The following is a 26,636-nucleotide window of genomic DNA, read 5'->3' as shown; positions in this document are numbered from 1 at the left end:
CACAGACAATGCCCGAGGTCAGGATCACAGCCAGGATTCTGGTGCATTAAGGCTGAGGCTCCACAATTGTGCTGCCGAGATAGGTTAGTATTTTAGAGGAAATAACTTGTCCTGCTGCCTGCAGGAGTACAGCAAATGGTCATACAAAGTATTTTACTGCTGTTTTTTAAATATCAGCCCATGATTTATTTTTAATATTGGAGGTAAAGAGGGAGATAATTTTTTTTTACAGGTAGAAAGTCATTGGTCAATTCGAGGCATGTCTGAACGGGGAAACCAGTGCTGATGGATTTTGGACATGTCAGGTGTCCAATGGGATGAGTGAGAAGGGGAGGAACTCAAATGTGATGGACATGTCAGCTGTCCAATAGAGGGAGTGTAAGTGTGGAGACCAGCAATGAGTGACCTGTCAGTTGTTCAATGGAAGAATTGTGAGGATGGATGACCAGTGATGATGGGCACATCCAGTGTCCAATGGGAAGAGTGTGAAGGTTGGAGATGGAAAAGTCTGTGACCATGCTTAGAGGCTTGGGACCAGAGCTGGTCAAGGAGGAGCATCAGGCAATGACAGAGGCAATTCTTTGACCTCCTAGCTCCAAAGGCTCACATTATAGCCTCCAGGCACTTGCAAGATGTGCCATGGAAATAGTTGGCCCAGTCCAACCCTGTTGACCCCAGGTTAATGGCCACATGAACCATACTCACGTAGCCATCCTTGGTCATCTGCAGGCAGGAGCCAAAATCAGCCAGCTTGATGTGGCCATTCACATCCAGCAGAATATTATCAGGCTTCACGTCTCTAGGAAAAGGAACCAACAGTCAGTCGCACCTTTCAACGCAAGCAGACTGCTTTCACGGTGCGTTGAAAAGATGGAGCTCAGACCATGGAGCTGCCAGTTATCCATGCTTTGCCCACTTACACCTCTGGGTTAACCCTCTCCAAGTCCGGAGGCCCTCTAAGTTTGGGATGAATCCAAAGAGTTACTTCTCAAAACTGGGCCGATAGGAAATACGATCTATCTCAGGCTGGTGAGGGCAACAATCACCTGTCCTGCCCAATGCAGAGAGAAGAGCAGAACTCTCACCCTTGTCTCACTTTCTCTCCCCCCTCTCTCTCACTCCCCCTCTCTCTGTCTCCCCCCACTCTTCCCTCTTCCCACCTGCTCCTTCCCCCGTCCATCCCTCACTCTCCCTCCTAATCTGCTTTCCCTCTCTCCCCCTCTGCCCTCTCACTCATTCTCTTTCACTCTTTTCCACTCTTCCTTTTTTCCCTAATGAACCCTTGGGAAGCAATGGTCACAATGTGACTGAGTTCAGCTTGAAATTTGACAGGGAGGAAGTAAAGTCTGACGTAGCAGTATTTCAGTGGAATTACAGTGGAATGAGAGAGGAGTTGGCTGAAGTAAACTGGAAGGAGCTGCTGGCAGGGATATCAGCAGAGCAGCAATGGTGTGAGTTTCTGGGAGAAATGAGGAAGGTGCAGGATTGATGGATTCCAGAAATTAAAAAATACTCAGATGGTAAAATAGTACAACTGTGGCTGATGTAAAAACAAAAGAGATGGTTGTTGTCTTCAGGAGGGCACGGAGCGACCACTCCCCACTGAACATTGACGGCTCCTCGGTAGAGATCGTTAAGAGAACCAAATTTCTTGGTGCTCACCTGGCAGAGAATCTCACCCTGTCCCTCAACACCAGCTCCATAGCAAAGAAAGCCCAGCAGCATCTCTACTTTCTACGAAGGCTGAGGAAAGTCCATCTCCCACCCCCCCATCCTCATCACATTCTACAGGGGTTGTATTGAGAGCATCTTGAGCAGCTGCATCACTGCCTGGTTCGGAAATTGCTCCACCTCAGATCGCAAGACCCTGCAGCAGATAGTGAGGTCAGCTGAGAAGATCATCGGTGTCTGTCTTCCTGCCGTCACGGACATTTACACTACACGCTGCATCCGCAAAGGAAACAGCATTATGAAGGACCCCAAGCACCCCTCACACAATTTCTTCTCCCTCCTGCCGTCTGGGAAAAGGTTCCGAAGCATTCGGGCTCTCACAACCAGACTATGTAACAGTTTTTTCCCCCAAGCCATCAGACTCCTCAATACCCAGAGCCTGGACTGGCCCTACTGTCCTGTTTATTATTTATTGTAATGCCTGTACTGTTTTTGTGAACTTTACGCAGTCCGGTGTAGTTCTGTAGTCAAGTGTAGCTTTCTCCGTGTTTTTTTTTACATAGTTCAGTCTAGTTTTTGTACTGTATCATGTAACATCATGGTCCTGAAAAACGTTGTTTCATTTTTACTGTGCACTGTAGCAGCAGTTATGGTTGAAATGACAATAAAAGTGACTTGACTTGAAAGCAGAGGGCATACAACAAAAGCAAAAATTAGCGAGAAGATAAAGGATTAGAAAGATTTAAAAAGCCACAGAAAGCAACTGAAGAATCATTAGGGGGCAAAAGTTGAAAAATGAAAGCAAGCTGGCAAACATGAAAGTGGATAGTTAAAAGCTTTCTCGAGTATAGAAAAAATAAATGAGGTGGACATAGAACCACTAGAAAATGAGACCAGAGAAGTAATAACTGGGGACAAGGAGATGGCAGATGAACAAAATGAGGATGTCTTCACTGTGGAAAACACTAGCAGTATACTGGGTGTTAAGGGTGTGAAGGAAGAGAAGTGAGTGCAGTTACTGTTACAAGGGAGAAGATGCTGAAAGACCTAAAGGTACATAATCCACCTGCACTCAATGAACTGCACCCTAGGGTTCTGAAAGAGATAGCAGTAGAGATTGTGGAGGCAGTAGTAATGATTTTCAAGAATCATTGGACTCTGGCATGGTTCTGGAGGATGAGAAAATTGCAGAAGTCATTCCACTCTTTAAGAAAGGAGGAAGGCAGCATAAAGGAAATTATAGACCAGTTAGCCTGACCTCAGTGGTTGGGAAGATGTTGGAGTCAATTGTTAAGGATGAGGTTATGGAGTACTTACTGACACAGAACAAGATAGGACAAAGTCAGCATGATTTCCTTCAGGGAAAATCCTGCCTGATGAACCTGTTGGAATTCTTTGAGGAAATTACAAGTAGGATAGATAAAGGGAATGTGTATTTGGACTTTCAGAAGGCTTTTGACAAGGTGCCACACATGAGACTGCTCACCAAGATAAGAGCTCATGGTATTACAGGAAAATTACCAACATGGTTAGAGCATTGGCTGATTGGAAGGAGGCAGCGAGTGGGAACAAAAGGATCCTTTGCCGGTTGGCTACCGGTGATTAATGGTGTTCCAAAGGGGTCGACTTCTTTTTATGCTGTATCTCAATGATTTAGATGATGGAATAGATGGCTTTGTTGCCAAGTTTGCAGATGATACAAAGATTGGTGGAGGGGCAGGTAGTGTTGAGGAAACAGGTAGGATACAGAATGACAGACAGATTAAGAGAATGGGCAAGAAAGTAGCAAATGGAATATAATGTCAGAAAATGCATGGTCATGCTCTTTTAGTAGAAATAAATGTGCAGACTATCTTTTAACTGGGGAGAAAATCCAAAAATCTGAGGTGCAAAGGGACTTGGCAGTCCTTGTGCAGAACACCCTAAAGGTTAATTTGCAGGTTGAGTCGGTGGTGAGAAAAGCAAATGCCATGTTAGCATTCATTTCAAGAGGTCTAGAATGCAAGGGCAGGGATGTGATGCTGAGGCTTTATAAGGCACTGGTGAGGACTCAACTTGAGAGTTGTGAACAGTTTGGGGCTCCTTATTTAAGGAATGATGTGCTGGCATTGGAGAGGGTTCAGACGAGGTTCACAAGGGTGATTCTGGGAATGAAAGGGTTATCATACGAGGAACGTTTGATGGCTTTAGGTCTGCATTTGCTGTAATTAAGAAGGATTGGGGGGAATCTCACTGAAACCTGTTGAATAGTGTAAGACCAAGAAAGAGTAGATGTGGAAAGGATGTTTGCCATGGTGGGGGAGTCTAAGGCAAGATAGCACAGCCTCAGGATAGAGGGCTGTCCATTTAAAACAGAGATGCAGAGAGATTTCTTTAGCCAGAAGGTAGTGAATTTGTGGAACACAGGCAGTTGTGGAGGCCAGGACGTTGGGTGTATTTAAGGCAGAAATTGATAAGCTTACAGGGAGAATGCTGGGCAGTGTGGCTGAGGAGAGGATAAAAAAGGATCAGCTGTGATTGAATGGCAGAGCAGACTTGATGGGTTTGCTCCTGTGCCTTGTGGTTCTACAGCATTTTTTGTGTGATGCTTCATATAGTGGACCACCTCCGGCCCTTTACCTCTTCCATGTATCGTCTCCCAGCTTCTTAGTTCATTTGCCCTTCCTCTCTCCTGGTCACATCAATCTCCTGCCAGTGTTTACTCCTCTTCACCCCTCCCTCCCTTTCAAATCCTGATGAAGGGTCTCTGCCCAAAACATGAACTACTTATTCTCCTTCAACGATCCTGCTGACTTGCAGAGTTCCTCCAGCAGTTTGTGTGGGTTTGGCAGTGGGTAGCCTCCTAGTGACCTTAGTGAGGACAAATACCTCATCATTAAGGTCCCCAAGTTGGGTGACCTCTTGGATCTGTGACATAGAGCAAACCCTTTGTTCTGTGAAGATGCAAGTACCCTATCCCCCCCACCCCAAAAAAAATCAATGCTTATTCTTTACAGAGAATCAGAGATGATGTGACAGGATAGATGATGTTGAGATGTTTCCACCAGTGGCAGATTCTTGAATTCGAGGACATAGCTACAAGATTAGAGAGTGCTCATTTTAAATGGAGAACAACTTCTCAAAGAGGGTGATGAACCTCTAGAATTCTGTCCGTCAGGGGACTATGGAGGTTGGGATATTAAATAGAAGCAGGTAGTTTCTGAAATATTGAAGAATTGGTGTCTCTGGGAAAAGTGACACAGAAGGGGCATTGACCACTCAAACAGGGGCAGGTTTGAGGAGCCTAGTCTTCTGATAAACACAAGAGATTCTGCAGATGCCGGAAATCCAGAGTAATGCACATGAAATGATGGAGGAACTCAGCAGGTCAGGCAACACCGATGGAAATGAATAAACAGTCAATGTTTTGGGCCGAGGCCCTTCATTAAGACTGGAAAGGAAGGGGAAGATGCTAGGATAAGAAAGTGGGGTGACAGGAAGGAGGACAAGTTAGAAGGTGATAGGTGAAGCCAGGTGAGTGGGAAAGGTAAAGGACTGGAGAAGAAGGAATCTGATAGGAGAGGAAAGTGGACCATAGGAGAAAGGGAGGATGGATCTGCACCAGAGGGAGGTGATAGGCAGGTGAGAAGAGGTGAGAATCCAGAGTATGGAATAGCAGAGAAGCAAAACATTACTAGAAGGGGAAATCAATGTTCATGCCCCCTATTGGAGGCTACTTAGATAAAATATGAAAAGCTGTTCCTTCACCCTGAGAGTGGCCTCATCATGGTAGACTAGGAGGCTGTGGGCAGACATGTTGGAATGGGAATGGGGTTAGGAATTAAAATGGTTGGCCACCGGGAAATACAACTTTTGGCGGACGGAACGGAGGTGTTTCCCAACTTATGTCGGGTCTCACCACTGTAGAGGAGGCTGCATCGGGAGTGCTGGGTGCAATGAACGACCCCGGCAGACTCGCAAATGAGGTGTTGCCTCACCTGAGGACCTGGACAGAGGTGAGGGAGGAGGTGAAAAGGCAGGTGTAGCATTTCCATCGTATGCAGGGATAAATGTGAGTCTTCTTATGTTCTAGGTTGTATCCTTCTCTCACTAGCAGTCTCTAACACCGCTAACATCCTAGAGCCCAGCAGACTTTTAGTGCGTTGCTTCACACTCCAGCCTCTGCAACCTCTCCCATCTGCATTCTTTCACTCCTCTGCAACGTTACTTCGAGGTGAAGTTTTCCTCCTCTCTCAGACAGATGTGAGACCATCTCACACTGCCCTCCTTCATGATTGCTAGTCCTTCCCGTCCCCACTTTGTACTGAATGTCTCCCCTCTTTCATACCAGATGTAGGGACTATTTTCAAGTTGTCAACTGTCCACATCCCTTCACAGATGCTGCCTGACCCTTTGAGTTTCTCCTCTATTGCGTGCATCGCTCTAAGCATCTCTCATGTCTCTGACACGTGCCTGTTTCTGAGGTGATACCAGCTTGGCCATCAAACCTGGTGTTTTCCTACTCCAAATGTGACGCAATATCCCCCCAGTCAAATCTGGACCAACCTTACCCATCGTACCTCTCCACGTAAATCCAGTTTATTGTGATAAATATCTGATCAGGCATACGAGGATCTGCACCTCCTGTTGGCAAATGAGATGGTCAGCATGGAGACAATGGGCAGAGCGGCCATTTTGCTGTCGGGCTGCATGAATCAGCGTCTGGACTAGTTAGCGCTTTATAGAAATCCAAGTCTTGCTTCAGCCTGACTGGGCAATCCTCACCTGTGTATGTAGCCAAGGTCATGTACAGAGCCGATGGCCAGCGCAAGTTCCGCGAGGTAAAACCGTGCCATGTCCTCCGGGAATCGATCACCAAACCGGCTCAGCAGTGTCAGGAAATCTCCTCCCGCGTAATAATCCATGATGAAATACTGAAAAGGTGAGGAGGAGACCCAGAAATTTAATACAAAGCCCGTCTGAGCAGAACACATACAGAAGGAGCGGCATCAGGCCATTCGGCCCATCGCGTCTCCTCCACCGTTCCATCATGTTTGGTTTATCATCCCTCTCAACTCTATTCACCTGCCTTCTCCCTGTAACCTTTGGTATCCCAACAACCTCTGATTTAAATGTACCCAATGGCATGGCCTCTGTCGTTATCCGTGGTAATAAATGCCAGAGATTCAAGTCTTCTGGCTAAAGAAATTCCTCCTCATAGTTTTATCTGTGGAGTGGACATCTCCCCTATATCATGGCCTTAAATGGTAACTGCTCTGCCCAAGTTCACAAGAAACTGCCTTTGAGTTATGGACATAAGAAGGAGAAACTGTCTCCCCTCCATGGACTCCATCTCCACTTCCTGCTGCCTCTGGAAAACAGCCCCTCCCTCAGCAGGCATTCTCTCTTCTTCCACCTCCCACTAGGCAGAAGATAAAAACACTGGCTTGAGGACACATACCAACAGCTTCAGTCCACTGTTATCAAACTGACCTCTTTCGAACTCCTGGTCTACCTCATCGCGGCCCCTGCACAGTGTGTATCTCCCTGCACTGCACTTTCTCTGTAACCATTCTGAAATCTGCCTTTTCCCGTTGTACCCCCAATGATCAAGCAGACAAGAGCTTCCCACTGTATCTCAGTATGTGTTACAATACGAACAAACGAACCAACTGTCGGTCCCATGGGAAGGGGTCTGTCATACAGGACAAACACACAGATGATGGTGAAGTTTCAGAATGTTCTTCCATGTAGAGGCAGAGATACTGTAATAGATGAGTTATAGACTCATTCAGCATGAAAACAGGTCATTCAGCCCAACTACTCCTTGCTTGAGTTATCGAGCACTCTAGCTGAGAGAAGGGCCAATCTAGTCTGTTGTCCCATCGAACTGCATCTGAACCATAGGCCTCCACATCCCTCCCATTCGTGTACTTATCCAAACTTCTCTTAAATGTTGTATCCATCACTTCCTCTGTAAGCCCTTTTCATATTTGCTCCACTCTCTGACTGAAGAAGCTGCCCCTCATATTTCCCCTTTCACCCTTAACCCAGACCTTTAGTTCTATTCTCACCCAACCTCAGTGGAAAAAGCCTGCTTGCATTTCTCCTATCTTAACCCCTCATCATTTTTATACCTCTATCAAATCTCCCCTCATTCTCCTATCCCAGGGAATAAAGCTCTAACCTATTTAATTTTTCCCTATAACTCGCGTCCCATTTGCCCTTGTTTGCCCATAGCCCTTTAAACCTTTCCTATCGATGTACCTGTCCTCAGTTACTCCCTCTGATGCTGATCTCCTTCTGGGTGAAGAATTTGCTTTTCTGTTCCTATTAAATCTTCCCACTCTCAACGTAAAACTATACAGTTTAATTCTTGAACTCCCAATCCTTGGCAAACCTATCTGCGTTCACCCTATCCATGTTCCTCATGAGGTCACTCTCCCTCTTGCACTCCAGTGACTAAAGTGCCCACCTGCCCAACCTTACTCCATAAGACAGTCCTTCAAATCCTGGTAATATACTCAAAATCACATTTGCACCCTTCCCTGTATAATGGCATCTTTCCAATGGCAGGGTAACCGAAGCTGAACAAAATATTCCAAATGCAGCCTCAACAAAGTCTTGTAGAAATGATTGGCAAGTTAGTTTATTATTGTCATATATACTGAAGTACAGTACATACATACAGATTGCAACGGAGCATTGAGGTAGTACAAGTTAGAGCAATAACAGAATGCAGAATAAAGTGTAACAGATAGAGAGGGAGTGCAGTGCAGATAGACTATAAGGTGCAAGGTCACAAGGTAAACTGGGAGGTCAAGAGTCCTTATTGTATTAGGAATCCATTCAATGGTCTTATGGCAACCCTTGAGAATGGTAGTTCGTGCTTCTGCCTGATGATGAAGAGAGGAGAGAATGTCTGGGGTAGGTGGTGTCTTTGGATATATTGGCTACTTCACTGAAGCAGAGGAGATGTGCAGACAGAGTCTTCAGATGGGAGGCTGGGTTCTGTAATATGTCCACAACTCTCTGCAGGTTCCCGCAGTCCTGCGTAGGACAGTTGCTATATCGACCTTCAGATGGGAGGCTGGGTTCTGTAATGTGTCCACAACTCTCTGCAGGTTCCCGCAGTCCTGCGTAGGACAGTTGCTATATCGATCTTCAGATGGGAGGCTGGGTTCTGTAATGTGTCCACAACTCTCTGCAGGTTCCCGCAGTCCTGCGTAGGACAGTTGCTATATCGATCTTCAGATGGGAGGCTGGGTTCTGTAATGTGTCCACAACTCTCTGCAGGTTCCCGCAGTCCTGCGTAGGACAGTTGCTATATCGATCTTCAGATGGGAGGCTGGGTTCTGTAATGTGTCCACAACTCTCTGCAGGTTCCCGCAGTCCTGCGTAGGACAGTTGCTATATCGATCTTCAGATGGGAGGCTGGGTTCTGTAATGTGTCCACAACTCTCTGCAGGTTCCCGCAGTCCTGCGTAGGACAGTTGCTATATCGATCTTCAGATGGGAGGCTGGGTTCTGTAATGTGTCCACAACTCTCTGCAGGTTCCCGCAGTCCTGCGTAGGACAGTTGCTATATCGATCTTCAGATGGGAGGCTGGGTTCTGTAATGTGTCCACAACTCTCTGCAGGTTCCTGCAGTCCTGCGTAGGATAGTTGCTATATCGATCTTCAGATGGGAGGCTGGGTTCTGTAATGTGTCCACAACTCTCTGCAGGTTCCCGCAGTCCTGCGTAGGACAGTTGCTATATCGATCTTCAGATGGGAGGCTGGGTTCTGTAATGTGTCCACAACTCTCTGCAGGTTCCCGCAGTCCTGCGTAGGACAGTTGCTAGATCGATCTTCAGATGGGAGGCTGGGTTCTGTAATGTGTCCACAACTCTCTGCAGATTCCTGCAGTCCTGCGTAGGACAGTTGCTAGATCGATCTTCTGATCTCTAGATATCAACAGACAAATGGGTTGTGAAGAAGAATGGCACTGAGGTAGATCACCATGATCTTACTGAGTGATGGAATAGGCTCAAAGGGCTGAATGGCCTAATCTTGTTTCTTTTTTATTATTATTATCTCTTCAGGGGGAGGAAATCAGAGCCAGTCCTCATCAAAGCGGGAGAGGGTCAGCAACTTTAAATTCCTTGATGTTATTATTTCAGAGGGCCTGTCCTGGGTCAGTATGTAAGTGCAATTACCAAGAAAACACGGCATGAGTGGTGGAGAGTGTATTGACTGACTACATCACAACCTGGTATGGAAACACCAGTGCCCTTGAATGGAAAATCCTACAAAAAGTAGTGGATATGACCCAGTCAATCACAGGTAAAGCTCCTCCCACCACTGAGGACCTAGACAAGGTGTTGTCACAGGAAAGTAGCATCCATCATCAGAGACACCCACCACGCAGCTCATGATCTTTTCTCTTTGCTGCCATCGGGAAGGAGGGACAGGAGCCTCTGGACTCACATCACCAGGTTCAGGAACAAGAATCATCAGATGCTTGAATTAGAGGGAACTTCAGTCAACTTCACTCGCCCCATTGCTGAACTGTTCCCACAACTTATGGACTCACTTTCAAAGACTCTTCATATCATGTGCTCGCTATTTATTGTTTATTTATTTATTTATTGTTATTTCTCTTTGTATTTGTACAGCCTGTTGTCTTTTGCACGCTGGTTGAACGCCCAAGTTGGTGTGGTCTTTCATTGATTCTATTGGGTTATTGTTCTGTTATGGATATATTGAGTATGCCTGCAAGAAATGGATCTCAGGGTTGTAAGTAAAACACAGATATCAAAAGTCACCTGAAGGAAGAGTATGAAGATCTCTTACTGAGTTTACCCGTCAACCATCCTGACCTGCAGTTGCCTCCTGAAGACAGTGCAGTAGTGAGGGAGGTCTGCACTGTCGTAGGGACACTACAGAAGTAGCAGTGTAGTCAGGTACCCCAGCTGCTGGCTGAAATACTGAATCAGTGTTGTTGAACGGAGAATGGGATTCTCACTGTGATGGCAGTGAGTGAAGACATTCCAGACAGGAGAAACTGTCTGGTGACAAACTCTTCAGATTCGGATTCACATTCATTATCATGTGTACTTGTGTTAACAAGGAACAAAACACACAAACAGCTGGAGGAACTCACATCAGGCAGCATCCATAGAGAAGAATAAACAGTCAATGTTCCAGGTTGAGACCCTTCATCGGAACCAGGGATGTACAAGGGTCTGCCTGCAAACATTCTGTGGCCAAAATAGCATGCCCACAATGTTCGACACAACACAGAGCAATACAAGCACCAACAACAACAAGAAAACAAGCCCCTTCCCCACCCTCTCACACATGCACAGAGGCCTCTATACCCCAGAACAGGTGAACTGCAGGCACCCCCAGTCCTTGGCCCCAGACTTACCAGGTGATCCTCATCCTGAAAGGCAAAGTGGAGCTTGGTAATCCATCGACTATCCCCATTGACCAGAATCTCGTGCTCCTCACGGAATCGGACAGTCTAAAGACATGGAGGCGATGAGCTGATTTAACCAAAAACTTGCTCCCTGGTGCTCCAGATTCTGATTTCTATTCCAGTCTCTTCTAGGGAGCCAATTCAACAACCATTTGCCATTCTGTGGTAATTAGCCCTCTCACTGACCAAAGCCCAGGTTGGGTTCAAAAGCTGTTCCTCATGTCAGTTAGGAGCACACGCAGATTGCTGGAGGAACTCAGCAGAACAGGCAACAACATGGAGAAGAAAGAATAAACTGTCATCACTTCAGGCCAAGACCCTTCATCAGAACAATCTGGTCCTGATAAGGGGTTCCAGCCCGAAACGTCGACTGTTTATTAATTTTCATAGGTGCTGCCTGACCTGCTGTGTTCCTTCAGCACTTTGTGTGTGTTGCTTTCGATTCCCATCATCTGAACAACCTCTTGTACTCCTCATTTCAGTTAGCAGCTATTCATCTTATCACAGCCCCCATCTTAAAGGCTTTGTTAGCGAATGACAGCACTGTGTAGAGAGAACTTTACTCTGCACCCATTTCTTTTTATTTCAATGTAACCCACTGAGGAAACCCCATGTGATCACGGGGAGAACGTGCAGACAGAGAAGACAGACCCTGTTCTGTAAAGTGATGTGTTCACTGCTACACTATCCTGTCACCCATTTGGGATGAGCAATGCTACAACCCAGAGGTCCCTACCATCTCTTTGCTTAACATGTCCCACTTGTTCATCCTCTTCATTGCGTACACGCGATCGGTGAACTTCAGCCTTACCACCGCAATCTGTCGGGAGAGAGAGGGAGCATAGGTCCACATCAGCACTCTGCACACCTCCCCAGCTGCCCACTGCCCACTCTGCACACCTCCCCAGTGCCCACTGCCCACTCTGTACACCTCCCCAGTGCCCACTGCCCACTCTGCACACCTCCCCAGCTGCCCACTGCCCACTCTGCACACCTCCCCAGTGCCTACTGCCCACTCTGCACACCTCCCCAGTGCCCACTGCCCACTCTGCACACCTCCCCAGTGCCCACTGCCCACTCTGTACACCTCCCCAGTGCCCACTGCCCACTCTGCACACCTCCCAGGCTGCCCACTGCCCACTCTGCACACCTCCCCAGTGCCCACTGCCCACTCTGCACACCTCCCCAGTGCCCACTGCACACCTCCCCAGTGCCCACTGCCCACTCTGCACACCTCCCCACTGCCCACTCTGCACACCTCCCCAGTGCCCACTGCCCACTCTGCACACCTCCCCAGTGCCCACTCTGCACACCTCCCCAGTGCCCACTGCCCACTCTGCACACCTCCCCAGTGCCCACTCTGTACACCTCCCCAATGCCCACTGCCCACTCTGCACACCTCCCCAGTGCCCATTCTGCACACCTCCCCAGTGCCCACTGCCCACTCTGCACACCTCCCCAGTGCCCACTGCCCACCTCCCCAGTGCCCACTGCCCACTCTGCACACCTCCCCAGTGCCCACTGCCCACTCTGCACACCTCCCCAGTGCCCACTGCCCACTCTATACACCTCCCCAGTGCCCAGCTGCCCACTGCCCACTCTGCACACCTCCCCAGCTGCCCACTGCCCACTCTGCACACCTCCCCAGTGCCCAGTGCCTACTGCCCACTCTGCACACCTCCCCAGTGCCCACTGCCCACTCTGTACACCTCCCCAGTGCCCACTGCACACTCTGCACACCTCCCCAGTGCCCACTGCCCACTCTGTACACCTCCCCAGTGCCCACTGCCCACTCTGCACACCTCCCCAGCTGCCCACTGCCCACTCTGCACACCTCCCCAGTGCCCACTGCCCACTCTGTACACCTCCCCAGTGCCCACTGCCCACTCTGCACACCTCCCAGGCTGCCCACTGCCCACTCTGCACACCTCCCCAGTGCCCACTGCCCACTCTGCACACCTCCCCAGTGCCCACTGCACACCTCCCCAGTGCCCACTGCCCACTCTGCACACCTCCCCACTGCCCACTCTGCACACCTCCCCAGTGCCCACTGCCCACTCTGCACACCTCCCCAGTGCCCACTCTGCACACCTCCCCAGTGCCCACTGCCCACTCTGCACACCTCCCCAGTGCCCACTCTGTACACCTCCCCAATGCCCACTGCCCACTCTGCACACCTCCCCAGTGCCCATTCTGCACACCTCCCCAGTGCCCACTGCCCACTCTGCACACCTCCCCAGTGCCCACTGCCCACCTCCCCAGTGCCCACTGCCCACTCTGCACACCTCCCCAGTGCCCACTGCCCACTCTGCACACCTCCCCAGTGCCCACTGCCCACTCTATACACCTCCCCAGTGCCCAGCTGCCCACTGCCCACTCTGCACACCTCCCCAGCTGCCCACTGCCCACTCTGCACACCTCCCCAGTGCCCAGTGCCTACTGCCCACTCTGCACACCTCCCCAGTGCCCACTGCCCACTCTGTACACCTCCCCAGTGCCCACTGCACACTCTGCACACCTCCCCAGTGCCCACTGCCCACTCTGTACACCTCCCCAGTGCCCACTGCCCACTCTGCACACCTCCCCAGCTGCCCACTGCCCACTCTGTACACCTCCCCAGTGCCCACTGCCCACTCTGCACACCTCCCCAGCTGCCCACTGCCCACTCTGCACACCTCCCCAGTGCCCACTGCCCACTCTGCACACCTCCCCAGTGCCCACTGCCCACTCTGTACACCTCCCCAGTGCCCACTGCCCACTCTGCACACCTCCCAGGCTGCCCACTGCCCACTCTGCACACCTCCCCAGTGCCCACTGCCCACTCTGCACACCTCCCCAGTGCCCACTGCACACCTCCCCAGTGCCCACTGCCCACTCTGCACACCTCCCCAGTGCCCACTGCCCACTCTGCACACCTCCCCAGTGCCCACTCTGCACACCTCCCCAGTGCCCACTGCCCACTCTGCACACCTCCCCAGTGCCCACTCTGTACACCTCCCCAATGCCCACTGCCCACTCTGCACACCTCCCCAGTGCCCATTCTGCACACCTCCCCAGTGCCCACTGCCCACTCTGCACACCTCCCCAGTGCCCACTGCCCACCTCCCCAGTGCCCACTGCCCACTCTGCACACCTCCCCAGTGCCCACTGCCCACTCTGCACACCTCCCCAGTGCCCACTGCCCACTCTATACACCTCCCCAGTGCCCAGTGCCCACTGCCCACTCTGCACACCTCCCCAGCTGCCCACTGCCCACTCTGCACACCTCCCCAGTGCCCACTGCACACCTCCCCAGCTGCCCACTGGCCACTCTGCACACCTCCCCAGCTGCCCACTGCCCACTCTGCACACCTCCCCAGTGCCCAGTGCCTACTGCCCACTCTGCACACCTCCCCAGCTGCCCACTGCCCACTCTGTACACCTCCCCAGTGCCCACTGCCCACTCTGTACACCTCCCCAGTGCCCACTGCACACTCTGCACACCTCCCCAGTGCCCACTGCCCACTCTGTACACCTCCCCAGTGCCCACTGCCCACTCTGCACACCTCCCCAGCTGCCCACTGCCCACTCTGTACACCTCCCCAGTGCCCACTGCCCACTCTGCACACCTCCCCAGCTGCCCACTGCCCACTCTGCACACCTCCCCAGTGCCTACTGCCCACTCTGCACACCTCCCCAGTGCCCACTGCCCACTCTGCACACCTCCCCAGTGCCCACTGCCCACTCTGTACACCTCCCCAGTGCCCACTGCCCACTCTGCACACCTCCCAGGCTGCCCACTGCCCACTCTGCACCTCCCCAGTGCCCACTGCCCACTCTGCACACCTCCCCAGTGCCCACTGCACACCTCCCCAGTGCCCACTGCCCACTCTGCACACCTCCCCACTGCCCACTCTGCACACCTCCCCAGTGCCCACTGCCCACTCTGCACACCTCCCCAGTGCCCACTCTGCACACCTCCCCAGTGCCCACTGCCCACTCTGCACACCTCCCCAGTGCCCACTCTGTACACCTCCCCAATGCCCACTGCCCACTCTGCACACCTCCCCAGTGCCCATTCTGCACACCTCCCCAGTGCCCACTGCCCACTCTGCACACCTCCCCAGTGCCCACTGCCCACCTCCCCAGTGCCCACTGCCCACTCTGCACACCTCCCCAGTGCCCACTGCCCACTCTGCACACCTCCCCAGTGCCCACTGCCCACTCTATACACCTCCCCAGTGCCCAGTGCCCACTGCCCACTCTGCACACCTCCCCAGCTGCCCACTGCCCACTCTGCACACCTCCCCAGTGCCCACTGCACACCTCCCCAGCTGCCCACTGCCCACTCTGCACACCTCCCCAGCTGCCCACTGCCCACTCTGCACATCTCCCCAGTGCCCAGTGCCTACTGCCCACTCTGCACACCTCCCCAGCTGCCCACTGCCCACTCTGTACACCTCCCCAGTGCCCACTGCCCACTCTGTACACCTCCCCAGTGCCCACTGCACACTCTGCACACCTCCCCAGTGCCCACTGCCCACTCTGTACACCTCCCCAGTGCCCACTGCCCACTCTGCACACCTCCCCAGCTGCCCACTGCCCACTCTGCACACCTCCCCAGTGCCCAGTGCCTACTGCCCACTCTGCACACCTCCCCAGTGCCCACTGCCCACTCTGCACACCTCCCCAGTGCCCACTGCCCACTCTGCACACCTCCCCAGTGCCCACTGCACACCTCCCCAGCTGCCCACTGCCCACTCTACACACCTCCCCAGCTCCCCACTGCCCACTCTGCACACCTCCCCAGCTGCCCACTGCCTCAGTGCCACTTGCCTGTCTCCCACACACAAAATGCTGGAAGAACTCAGCAGGTTAGGCAGTATAGAGTCACAAAGCACAACAACACAGAAACAGTCCCTTCAGCCCATCTACTTCATGCTGAATTGTTTATCTGCCTAGTCCTACCTACCAGCACTTGGAGCAGAGTTCTCCAAACACCTCTATCCAAATTTCTTTTAAATATTACAGCAGAACTCGTACACACCACTTTCACTGGCACCACCCTCAGATTCCCCTTGAATATTTCACCTTTCACCCAAAACCAAGGAAAAGCCTTCATGCATTTACCATTATAATTTAGCAAAGCTCTATAAGATCTCCCCTCATTCTCCTATTCTCCCAGGAATAAAATCCTAACATATTCAACGTATCCCTGTAACTCAGGCCCTCAAGTCCTGGCAACATCCATCAGAATTTTCTTTGGACTCCTTCCATCTTATTGATACCTTCCCTGGAGGCAGGTGATCAGAACTGCAAACAACGCTTCAGATTTGGCCTCACTTGTGTGCTCAGTGCCCTGATTTATGAAGGCCTGTCACAAAGCGTCCACAGAGGAACATGGACAGTCAGTGCTTCAGGTTGAGACTCACCTGGACTGGAAAGAAAGACGGGAGATAACTAGAATAAAAAGGTGGAGGCGGGGGGTAGAGCAAGACGAGGATCCAGTTGAGGAAAGGGTTGATGGGGGAATGTGAAGAATGGGAATAGCGTCAGAAGTTGGAAGATAATAGCTGGGAGCGTCAAAGGGTTGAAGATGATAGAATCTGATAAGAGGGGAGGGAATAAACGAATTAATGTGGGAAAAGGAACCAGTGGAAGGGGTATATGGATATTGGGCAGCTGTTCACTCCTATCAAATTTATCTTCAGCCCCTTGTCACTTCCACCTATCACCTCCCAGCTTCTGACATCGTTCCCACTCTCTTCTTCCCTCACCAAGATATCCATCAGGTACTGGTTGCCTTGGAGTTGATTGTGGTCAATTAACGTGAACATTTATTTGAAGACAGAGGAGACTGTAGAACCTACAATCTGGAGCAACATACAAAATGCTAGGGCAACTCAGCAGGTCGGGCAGCGTCTGTGGAGGGAAATGAACAGTCGGTATTTCAGCTTGAGACCCTTTCTAGATACAAAATGTCGACTGTCCACTTCCTTCCATAGATGTTGTCTGATCTTCTAAGCTCCCCCAGCACCATTGTCTGTTGCTGTAATGGTTTGATCGGTAGGAACAGTATTCAAGACAAGTTTTCACTCGGTCTTGGTACATGTGACAATAATAAACCAATATCAATACCTATATCAATTTATTTATTGCCTTCCTCTGCCTAGTACTGAGCCGGGATGTCCCACTCTCAACGACTGGTTTCAACAGGCTGAGTACTGTATGTGTATCAATGGAAGCAATTCCAAATCAGCCTCTCACAGTGAAACTGACAGCTTGTGTACTTAAGATACGAAGTTGCCGGAGATCAGTTTTTTTCCCCAAATCTAGGCTGAATTTAATAATATTTATGGGAGTCTGTTCATAGATATCCTATTACAACTCGAGGAGCTGGAGTTCAATTCTGATGTCCTTTATAAGGAGTTTACGCATTCTCCCAATGGAATGCATGGGTCTTCTTCACAGGATCCTGTGGTTTCCGCCCACAGTCCAAAGATGTTAATTGTCCAATGTAAGCTGTCCCGTGATTAAGCTGGGGTTAAATGGGGGTTTGCTGGCAGTGCAGCTCAAAGGGCTGGAAGGGCCTATTCTGCACTCTATCCCTGTAATCAAAAAAAGTTGGGTGCCTGTGACCTGGGATTGGCCTGTAGATCTTTGTCAGGTGAAAACCTGCCGGCTCATCTCCCTGGCTTACCTCGCTGAAGGCTCCTCTGCCGATGACCTTCAGGACATCGAAGTCGCTCCTTTGCAGCTGCATGTCCTTCACCTTCCTCACGATCGGGCCAGCTGCCGAGAGAAGAAGAAAGCAGGTGAGCCAGTGGCCTGTTTCTGATGCAGAGAGCAAGAGCATTGGCTGCTGTCCCACCCAGAGAGAGAAAGGGGTGCATGGAAGGCTAGAGAAGAGGGTGGGGTCAGTCAGAAACACATTAAAATCTTACATAAGGGGTACAGACAGAGCAGACAAAGAGCAACTATTTCCCAGGATGACAATGGCCAATACCAGAGACACCAGGTTAAGAGTGGAGGACAGCTATCTGAGATAGGTACTGGTATTGGTTTATGATTGTGAACAAGACACAGTCAAAAACTTGTCTTATATTCTGTACATCCTGATCATATCATTACACAGGGCACTGAGCTAGAACAAGGTCAACTGTAACAATGCAGAATAACGTGTAAGAGTGACTAAAAGAGTGCAGTGTAGATAAACAATGAGGTAGGTTGTGAGGTAAGGGTCCGTCTTATCATACAAGACACTGATAATAATAACTGAAGTTGTGCTAATTCTGCTCCAGTGTGTTCTGGTCTTATACAAAGGTGGTTGTTGTAGATCAGAAGATGATAACTGAGTGATTCAGCCCATTGTGTCTTCTCCACCATTCTTTCATGACTGATTCATTTTCCCTTTCAACCCCATTCTCTTGCCTTCAACCCCACCCCCCACCATAACATTCTGCAGCTTCTTCCGGTCTTGGACAGGACAATTTCCATACCAGGTTGTGATGCACCCTAGAAGAATGCTTTCTACGGTGCACCTATAAAGATTAGTGAGGGTTTTTGGGGACAGGCCAAATTTCTTCAGTTTTCTCAGGAAGTAAAGGTGCTGGTGGGTCTTCTTGGCAGTGGATTCTGCTTGGTTAAACCAAGTCAGGTCATTTGTGATATCCACCCCGAGGAACTTAAAGCTTTTGACCTGTTCCACCTGCGCACCACCGATGTAGATGGGGTTGTGCGGTCCACTACTCCTTCTGAAGTCAACAACCAATTCCTTCGTCTTGCTGATGTTGAGGGATAGGTTATTGTCTTCGCACCATGCCACCAGGTTCTAATTTCCTCTCTGTACTCAGGCTCATCATTATCCAAGATGCTGACTACAATTGTGGTGTCATCAGCAAACTTATATATTGAGTTCGATGAAAACTTGGCTACACAATAATGTGTGTATAGTGAGCACAGCAGGGGGCTGAGTACACAGTCTTGTGGGGCACCGGTGCTCAGAGTGATTGTAGAGGAGAGCTTGTCCCCTATTTTTACAGCCTGGATCCTGTCCGTGAGGAAGTTGAAGATCCACCTGCAGATCTGAGTGCTAAGACCCAGGTTCCGGAGCTTAGGAATCAGTTTATTCGGAATGATGGTATTAAAGGCAGAGCTGTAGTCGATAAAAATGAGCCTTACATATGCGTCTTGATTCTCCAGGTGGTCTAAGGAGGAATGTAGTGCCAGAGAGTTGGCATCTGCCATTGACCTGTTGCTCCGGTAGGCGAATTAAGAACCTATCAACCTCCACTTTAAATATAGCCAATGACTTCCACTGCCGCCTGTGGCAATGAATTCCACAGATTCACCATCATCTGGCTAAAGAGATGTCCTTTTATTCTGAGCCTGTGCCTTCTGGTCCTAGATTCCCCCACTATAGGACTCATCCTCTCCATGTCTACTCTGTCCAGGCCTTTCAATAATCAAAAGGTTTCAACAAGACTCCCCCTTCATTTTTCTAAACTCCAGTGAGTACAGGCTCAGAGCCACCAAATCGCTCCTCGTATATCAGGATCATTCTTGTGAATCTCCACTGTACCTTCTCCAATCCCAGCACATCCTTTCATAGATATGGAGCCCAAAATTGCTTGCAATACTCCACAAGTGGTCTGACCAGTGCCTTATAAAGCCTCAGTGGCTGTTAGGTTTGTGTTGCTGTTGGCTGTCAATACCATTACCATAATTACGCTCAGCTCCCATGGTAGATCCTCGAGTCACAGAAACAGGCTCAGCAGGGTGAACTCCTAACCTGCCAAGTCCCATTGGCCTGCATCTGGCCCATAGCCCTCGATATTCCTCCTGAATATCCAAATTTCTCTTAATTGCTGCAATCAAACCCACCCTACCATCTCCACCAGCAGTTCATTCCACACTCCCAGCCCCCTCTTAAAAACTTCGCCTTTCACCATTAACCTCACGTTCTAGTCTCACCCATTCTCCACCCCTTTCTCTCATGGTTCACTCTCCTTCGGCCCTTTACCTTTTCCACCTGCAAACACCCCAGCTTCTAAAATTCAAGTTCAAGTTTAATTGTTATTCAGCCATACCTGAATACCCCTGATGACAGCCAAATGAAGCCATGTGACTCTGGGGTCAAAGTGTAAACACAGTACCAACAGTCACACCCAGCACAAGGCACATCTAGCACACACAGGAGGCAAGCACATGCTAAAGTACTGTCACACAAAAATATATCGTCCGAGACGCTGAGCCCATGAACGTTGCAGCAGTCTTCAGTCTAACACAATTCGGCTTGGAGACAGCACCCACCCACTGTGGCACATTGCTCCCAGCGCTTTAGTGGAGTGTACGGACTCTGACCCTGCTCCAGAGGCCTAGACTTCACTACGTCTGAGGTCAGATAGTACCCCACCATCTGCCAATAAATCAGTGAATAATTCACTTAATTTCTCTTCCTTCCCCCTCACCTGGTTTCACCAATCACCTACCAGCTTGTACTCCTTCCCTTGCCCCCCCCCCCCCATCTTATTCTGGCTCCGTTCCCCTTCCTTTCTACTTCTGATGAATGGTTGTGGAACAAAACGTTTCCTTGACCTGCTGAGTTACTCCAGTATCTCCAGTTTTCCAGCATCTGCAGAATCTCTTGTGATATGGTAAAGGATCCTGCTTGCACTTGCCCCATCAATACCACTCATAATTTGTGTATCTCTGTCAAATCTCCCCTCATTCTCCAACACTGCAGAGGTGATGTTGTTCACTCCGCTCTCCTCCCAGACACACCCAAGCACAGGCCCACGATCCCACAGACAGGCAAGACACACCCACGTGTGAGGCTCCTTGTAGGTGAATAGCTGGAATCAGCCCATGTGTTACAGGAATGTCACAATTCCTGCCATCAAGGACACACAGTATATATAGAAAGGTGCCAGAAAAGGGCCAGTAACATCACAAAGGATCCCACCCACCTTCCTCATGGACTGTTTGTCCCACTCCCATCAGGGAGGAGGCTACATAGCATCCAATCCAGGACCACCAGAGTCAAGAACAGTTCCTTTCCCCAATCAGTAAGGCTGATCAACACCTCCACCTACTAACTCAAACACTACTTTGTTATTTCCCATCAATCACCTTATCTACAGACTAGTGTCACATTGTGGAGAGACAACATATGTCTATAATTTATCTTATGTATTGTTATTTAGGTTGCTCTCTTATAATGCAGTTCTTTATCTTTTGTTTATTTTTGTGCTGAATTGGATCTGGAGTAACAATTATTTTGTTCTCTTTTACACTGTCAACTGGAAATGTCATTTAAATTGTCATTGGTAGAGCCAAATTATAACGGAATAGCACCTGGCAGAGCCAGAGACTGGGGAATACACCCTGGTCAGATAGACACTTGGGGAAAGGTCCATGGTGAGATGGAGACAGCGGGAATACCCACTGGTGAGTTGGAGTCTGGGGGAATGGACCCCAGTGAGATGGAGAATGGGGAATGGTCCCTGGTGAGATGGAGACTGGGGGAATGGTCCCCAGTGAGATGGAGAATGGGGGAATGGCACCTGGTGAGATGGAAACTACGGGAATGGTCCCTGGTGAGATGGAGAATGGGGAATGGTCCCTGGTGATATAGAGACTGGGGGAATGGTTCCTGGTCAGATGGAGAATGGAGGCATGGTCCCTTCTGAGATGGAGACTGGGGGAATGGTCCCTGGTGAGATGGACTGGGGGAATGGTCCCTTGTGAGATCGAGACTGCGGGAATGGTCCCCAGTGAGATAGAGATGGGGAATGGTCCCTGATGAGTTGGAGACTGGGGGAATGGTCCCTGGTGAGATGGAGACTGGGGGAATGGTCCCTGATGAGATAGAGATGGGGAATGGTCCCTGGTAAGATAGAGATGGGGAATGGGCCCTGGTGAGATGGAGACTGGGGAATGGTCCCTGGTGAGATGGAGACTGGAGAATGGTCCCTGTTGAGATGGAGACTGGGGAATGGTCGCTGGTGAGATGGAGACTGGGGGAATGGTCCCAGGTGAGATGGAGACTGGGGGAATGGTCCCTGGTTAGATGGGGACTGGGGGAATGGTCCCTGTTGAGATGGAGACTCGGGAATGGTCCCTGGTGAGATGGAGACTGGGGGAATGATCCCTGGTAAGATGGAGATTGGGGGAATGGTCCCTGATGAGATAGAGATGGGGAATGGTCCCTGGTGAGATGGAGACTCGAGGAATGGTCCCTGGTGAGATGGAGAATGGGGAATGGTCCCTGGTGAGATGGAGACTGGAGAATGGTCCCTGGTGAGATGGAGACTGGGGGAATGGCTCCTGGTGAGATGGAGAATGCGGAATGGTGCTGGTGAGATGGAGACTGGGGGAATGTTCCCTGGTGAGATGGACTGGGGGAATGGTCCGTTGTGAGATCGAGACTGGGGGAAAGGTCCCCGGTGAGATAGAGATGGGGAATGGTCCCTGATGAGATGGAGACTGGGGGAATGGTCCCCGGTGAGACAGAGATGGGGAATGGTCCCTGATGAGATGGAGACTGTGGGAATGGTCCCTGGTGAGATGGAGACTGGAGAATGGACCCTGATGAGATGGAGACTGGGGGAATGGTCCCTGATGAGACAGAGATGGGGAATGGTCCCTGGTGAGATGGAGACTGGGGGAATGGTCCCTGGTGAGATGGAGACTCGGGGAATGGTCCCTGGTGAGATGGAGACTGGGGGAATGGTCCCTGGTGAGATGGAGACTGGGGGAAAGGTCCCTGGTGGGATGGAGACTGGGGAATGGTCCCTGGTGAGATGGGGACTGGGGGAATGGTCCCTAGTGAGATGGAGACTGGGGGAATGGTCCCCTTGTGAGATGGAGACTGGGGAATGGTCCCTGGTGAGATGGAGACTGGGGAATGGTCCCTGGTGAGATGGAGACTGGGGGAAAGGTCCCTGATGAGATAGAGATGGGGAATGGTCCCTGGGGAGATGCAGACTGGGAGAATGGTCCCTGGTGAGATGGAGACTGGGGGAATGGTCCCTGGTGAGATGGAGACTGGAGAATGGTCCCTGATGAGATGAAGACTGGGGGAATGGTCCCTGGTGAGATGGACACTGGGGGAATGGTCCCTGGTTAGATGGGGACTGGGGGAATGGTCCCTGGTGAGGTAGAGACTGCGGGAATGGTCCCTGGTTAGATGGAGACTGGGGAATGTCCCTGGTGAGATGGACACTGGGGGAATGGACCCTGGTGAGATGGAGACGGGGGGAATGGTCCCTGGTTAGATGGGGACTGGGGGAATGGTCCCTGTAGAGATGGAGACTGGGGAATGGTCACTGGTGTGATGGAGACTGGGGGAATGGTCCCTGGTGAGATGGAGACTGGGGGAATGGTCCCTGATGAGATAGAGATGGGGAATGGTCCCTGGTGAGATGGAGACTCGAGGAATGGTCCCTGGTGAGATGGAGACTGGGGAATGGTCACTGGTGAGATGGAGACTGGGGGAATGGTCCCTGGTGAGATGGAGACTGGGGGAATGGTCCCTGATGAGATAGAGATGGGGAATGGTCCCTGGAGAGATGGAGACTCGAGGAATGGTCCCTGGTGAGATAGAGATGGGGAACGGTCACTGGTGAGATGGAGACTTGGGGAATGGACACTGGTGAGATGGAGAATGGAGAATGGTCCCTGGTGAGATGGAGACTGGGGGAATGGTCCCTGGTGAGATGGAGACTGGAGAATGGTCCCTGTGGAGATGGAGAATGGGGAATGGTCCCTCGTGAGATGGAGACTCGAGGAATGGTCCCTGGTGAGATGGAGACTGGGGAATCGTCACTGGTGAGATGGAGACTGGGGGAATGGTCCCTGGTGAGATGGAGACTGGGGGAATGGTCCCTGATGAGATAGACATGGGGAATGGTCCCTGGTGAGATGGAGACTCGAGGAATGGTCCCTGGTGAGATAGAGATGGGGAACGGTCACTGGTGAGATGGAGACTGGGGGAATGGACCCTGGTGAGATGGAGAATGGAGAATGGTCCCTGGTGAGATGGAGACTGGGGAATGGTCCCTGGTGAGATGGAGACTGGGGGAATGGTCCCTGGTGAGATGCAGACTGGGGGAATGGTCCCTGATGAGATAGAGATGGGGAATGGTCCCTGGTGAGATGGAGACTCGAGGAATGGTCACTGGTGAGAAGGAGACTCGAGGAATGGTCCCTGGTGAGATGGAGAATGGGGAATGGTCCCTGGTGAGATGGAGACGGGAGAATGGTCCCTGGTGAGATGGAGATTGGGGGAATGGTCCCTGGTGAGATGGAGACTGGAGAATGGTCCCTGTTGAGATGGAGAATGGGGAATGGTCCCTGGTGAGATGGAGAATGGTCCCTGGTGAGATGGAGACTAGAGAAAGGTCCCTGGTGAGATGGAGACTGGGGGGATGGTCCCTGGTGAGATGGAGAATGGGGAATGGTCCCTGATGAGATAGAGATGGGGAATGGTCTCTGGTGAGATAGAGACGAGGAATGGTCCCTGGTGAGATGGAGAATGGGGAATAGTCCCTGATGAGATAGAGATGGGGAATGGTCCCTGGTGAGATGGAGACTGGGGGGATGGTCCCTGGTGAGATGGAGAATGGGGAATGGTCCCTGATGAGATAGAGATGGGGAATGGTCTCTGGTGAGATAGAGACGAGGAATGGTCCCTGGTGAGATGGAGAATGGGGAATAGTCCCTGATGAGATAGAGATGGGGAATGGTCCCTGGTGAGATGGAGACTGGGGGAATGGTCCCTGGTGAGATGGAGACTGGGGGAATGGTCCCTGGTGAGATGGAGAATGTGGAATGGTCCCTGATGAGATGGGGAATGGGGAATGCTCCCTGATGAGATAGAGATGGGGAATGGTCCCTGGCGAGATGGAGACTCGAGGAATGGTCACTGGTGAGAAGGAGACTCGAGGAATGGTCCCTGGTGAGATGGAGAATGGGGAATGGTCCCTGGTGAGATGGAGACGGGAGAATGGTCCCTGGTGAGATGGAGATTGGGGGAATGGTCCCTGGTGAGATGGAGACTGGAGAATGGTCCCTGTTGAGATGGAGAATGGGGAATGGTCCCTGGTGAGATGGAGAATGGTCCCTGGTGAGATGGAGACTAGAGAAAGGTCCCTGGTGAGATGGAGACTGGGGGGATGGTCCCTGGTGAGATGGAGAATGGGGAATGGTCCCTGATGAGATAGAGATGGGGAATGGTCTCTGGTGAGATAGAGACGAGGAATGGTCCCTGGTGAGATGGAGAATGGGGAATAGACCCTGATGAGATAGAGATGGGGAATGGTCCCTGGTGAGATGGAGACTGGGGGAATGGTCCCTGGTGAGATGGAGACTGGGGGAATGGTCCCTGGTGAGATGGAGAATGTGGAATGGTCCCTGATGAGATGGGGAATGGGGAATGCTCCCTGGTGAGATAGAGATGGGGAATGGTCCCTGGTGAGATGGAGACTGGGGGAATGATCCCTGGTGAGATGGAGTCTGAGGGAAAGGTCCCTGTTGAGATGGAGACTGGGGAATTGTCACTGGTGAGATGGAGACTGTGGGAATGGTCCCTGGTGAGATGGAGACTGGGGGAATGGTCCCTGGTTAGATGGAGACTGGGGGAATGGTCCCTGTTGAGATGGAGACTGGGGAATGGTCCCTGGTGAGATAGAGATGGGGAATGGTCCCTGGTGAGTTGGAGAATGGTGAATGGTCCCTGGTGATATAGAGACTGGGGGAATGGTTCCTGGTCAGATGGAGAATGGGGGCATGGTCCCTTCTGAGATGGAGACTGGGGGAATGGTCCCTGGTGAGATGGATTGGGGGAATGGTCCCTTGTGAGATCGAGCCTGGGGGAATGGTCCCCAGTGAAAAAGAGATGGGGAACGGTCCCTAATGAGATGGAGACTGGGGGAAAGGTCCCTGATGAGATAGAGATGGGGAATGGTTCCTGGTAAGATAGAGATGGGGAAGAGACACTGGTCAGATAGACACTTGGGGAACGGTCCATGGTGAGATGGAGACAGGGGGAATAGTCCCTGATGAGATGGAGACTGGGGGAATGGTCGCCAGTGAGATGGAGAATGGGGAATGGTCCCTGGTGAGATGGAGACTGGGGGAATGGTCCCCAGTGAGATGGAGAATGGGGGAATGGCCCCTGGTGAGATGGAAACTACGGGAATGGTCCCTGGTGAAATGAAGACTGGGGAATGGTCCCTGGTGAGATGGAGACTGGTTGAATGGTCCCTGATGAGATAGAGATGGGGAATGGTCCCTGGTGAGATGGAGACTCGAGGAATGGTTCCTGGTGAGATGGAGACTCGAGGAATGGTCCCTGGTGAGATGGAGAATGGGGAATGGTCCCTGGTGAGATGGAGACGGGAGAATGGTCCCTGGTGAGATGGAGACTGGGGGAATGGACCCTGGTGAGATGGAGAATGGGGAAGGGTCCCTTGTGAGATGGAGACTGGGGGAATGCTCCCCTGTGAGATGGAGACTGTGGGAATGGTCCCTGCTGAGATAG

At 51.1% G+C, this 26,636-nt stretch overlaps 1 protein-coding gene across 1 annotated transcript in view; it reads right to left on the bottom strand.

Moving 5' to 3' along the window:
* LOC132386073 (serine/threonine-protein kinase MRCK alpha-like) overlaps positions 1-19,834 on the bottom strand; it is a 43,405-nt gene extending 23,571 nt beyond the window's left edge. The window contains exons 1-6 of the mRNA XM_059958362.1: positions 19,813-19,834; positions 17,793-17,884; positions 11,850-11,933; positions 11,063-11,158; positions 6,436-6,584; positions 706-799 (exon numbers count right to left, since the gene is read on the bottom strand). Coding sequence (XP_059814345.1) covers positions 706-799; positions 6,436-6,584; positions 11,063-11,158; positions 11,850-11,933; positions 17,793-17,884; positions 19,813-19,834 — 537 coding nt within the window. The remainder of the gene's footprint in view (positions 1-705; positions 800-6,435; positions 6,585-11,062; positions 11,159-11,849; positions 11,934-17,792; positions 17,885-19,812) is intronic.
* Positions 19,835-26,636: the final 6,802 nt, after the last annotated feature.

Source organism: Hypanus sabinus, unplaced genomic scaffold, assembly GCF_030144855.1.
Source record: "Hypanus sabinus isolate sHypSab1 unplaced genomic scaffold, sHypSab1.hap1 H_6, whole genome shotgun sequence".
Lineage (NCBI taxonomy): Eukaryota > Metazoa > Chordata > Chondrichthyes > Myliobatiformes > Dasyatidae > Hypanus > Hypanus sabinus.
This window is presented reverse-complemented; position numbering and strand designations above follow the sequence as displayed.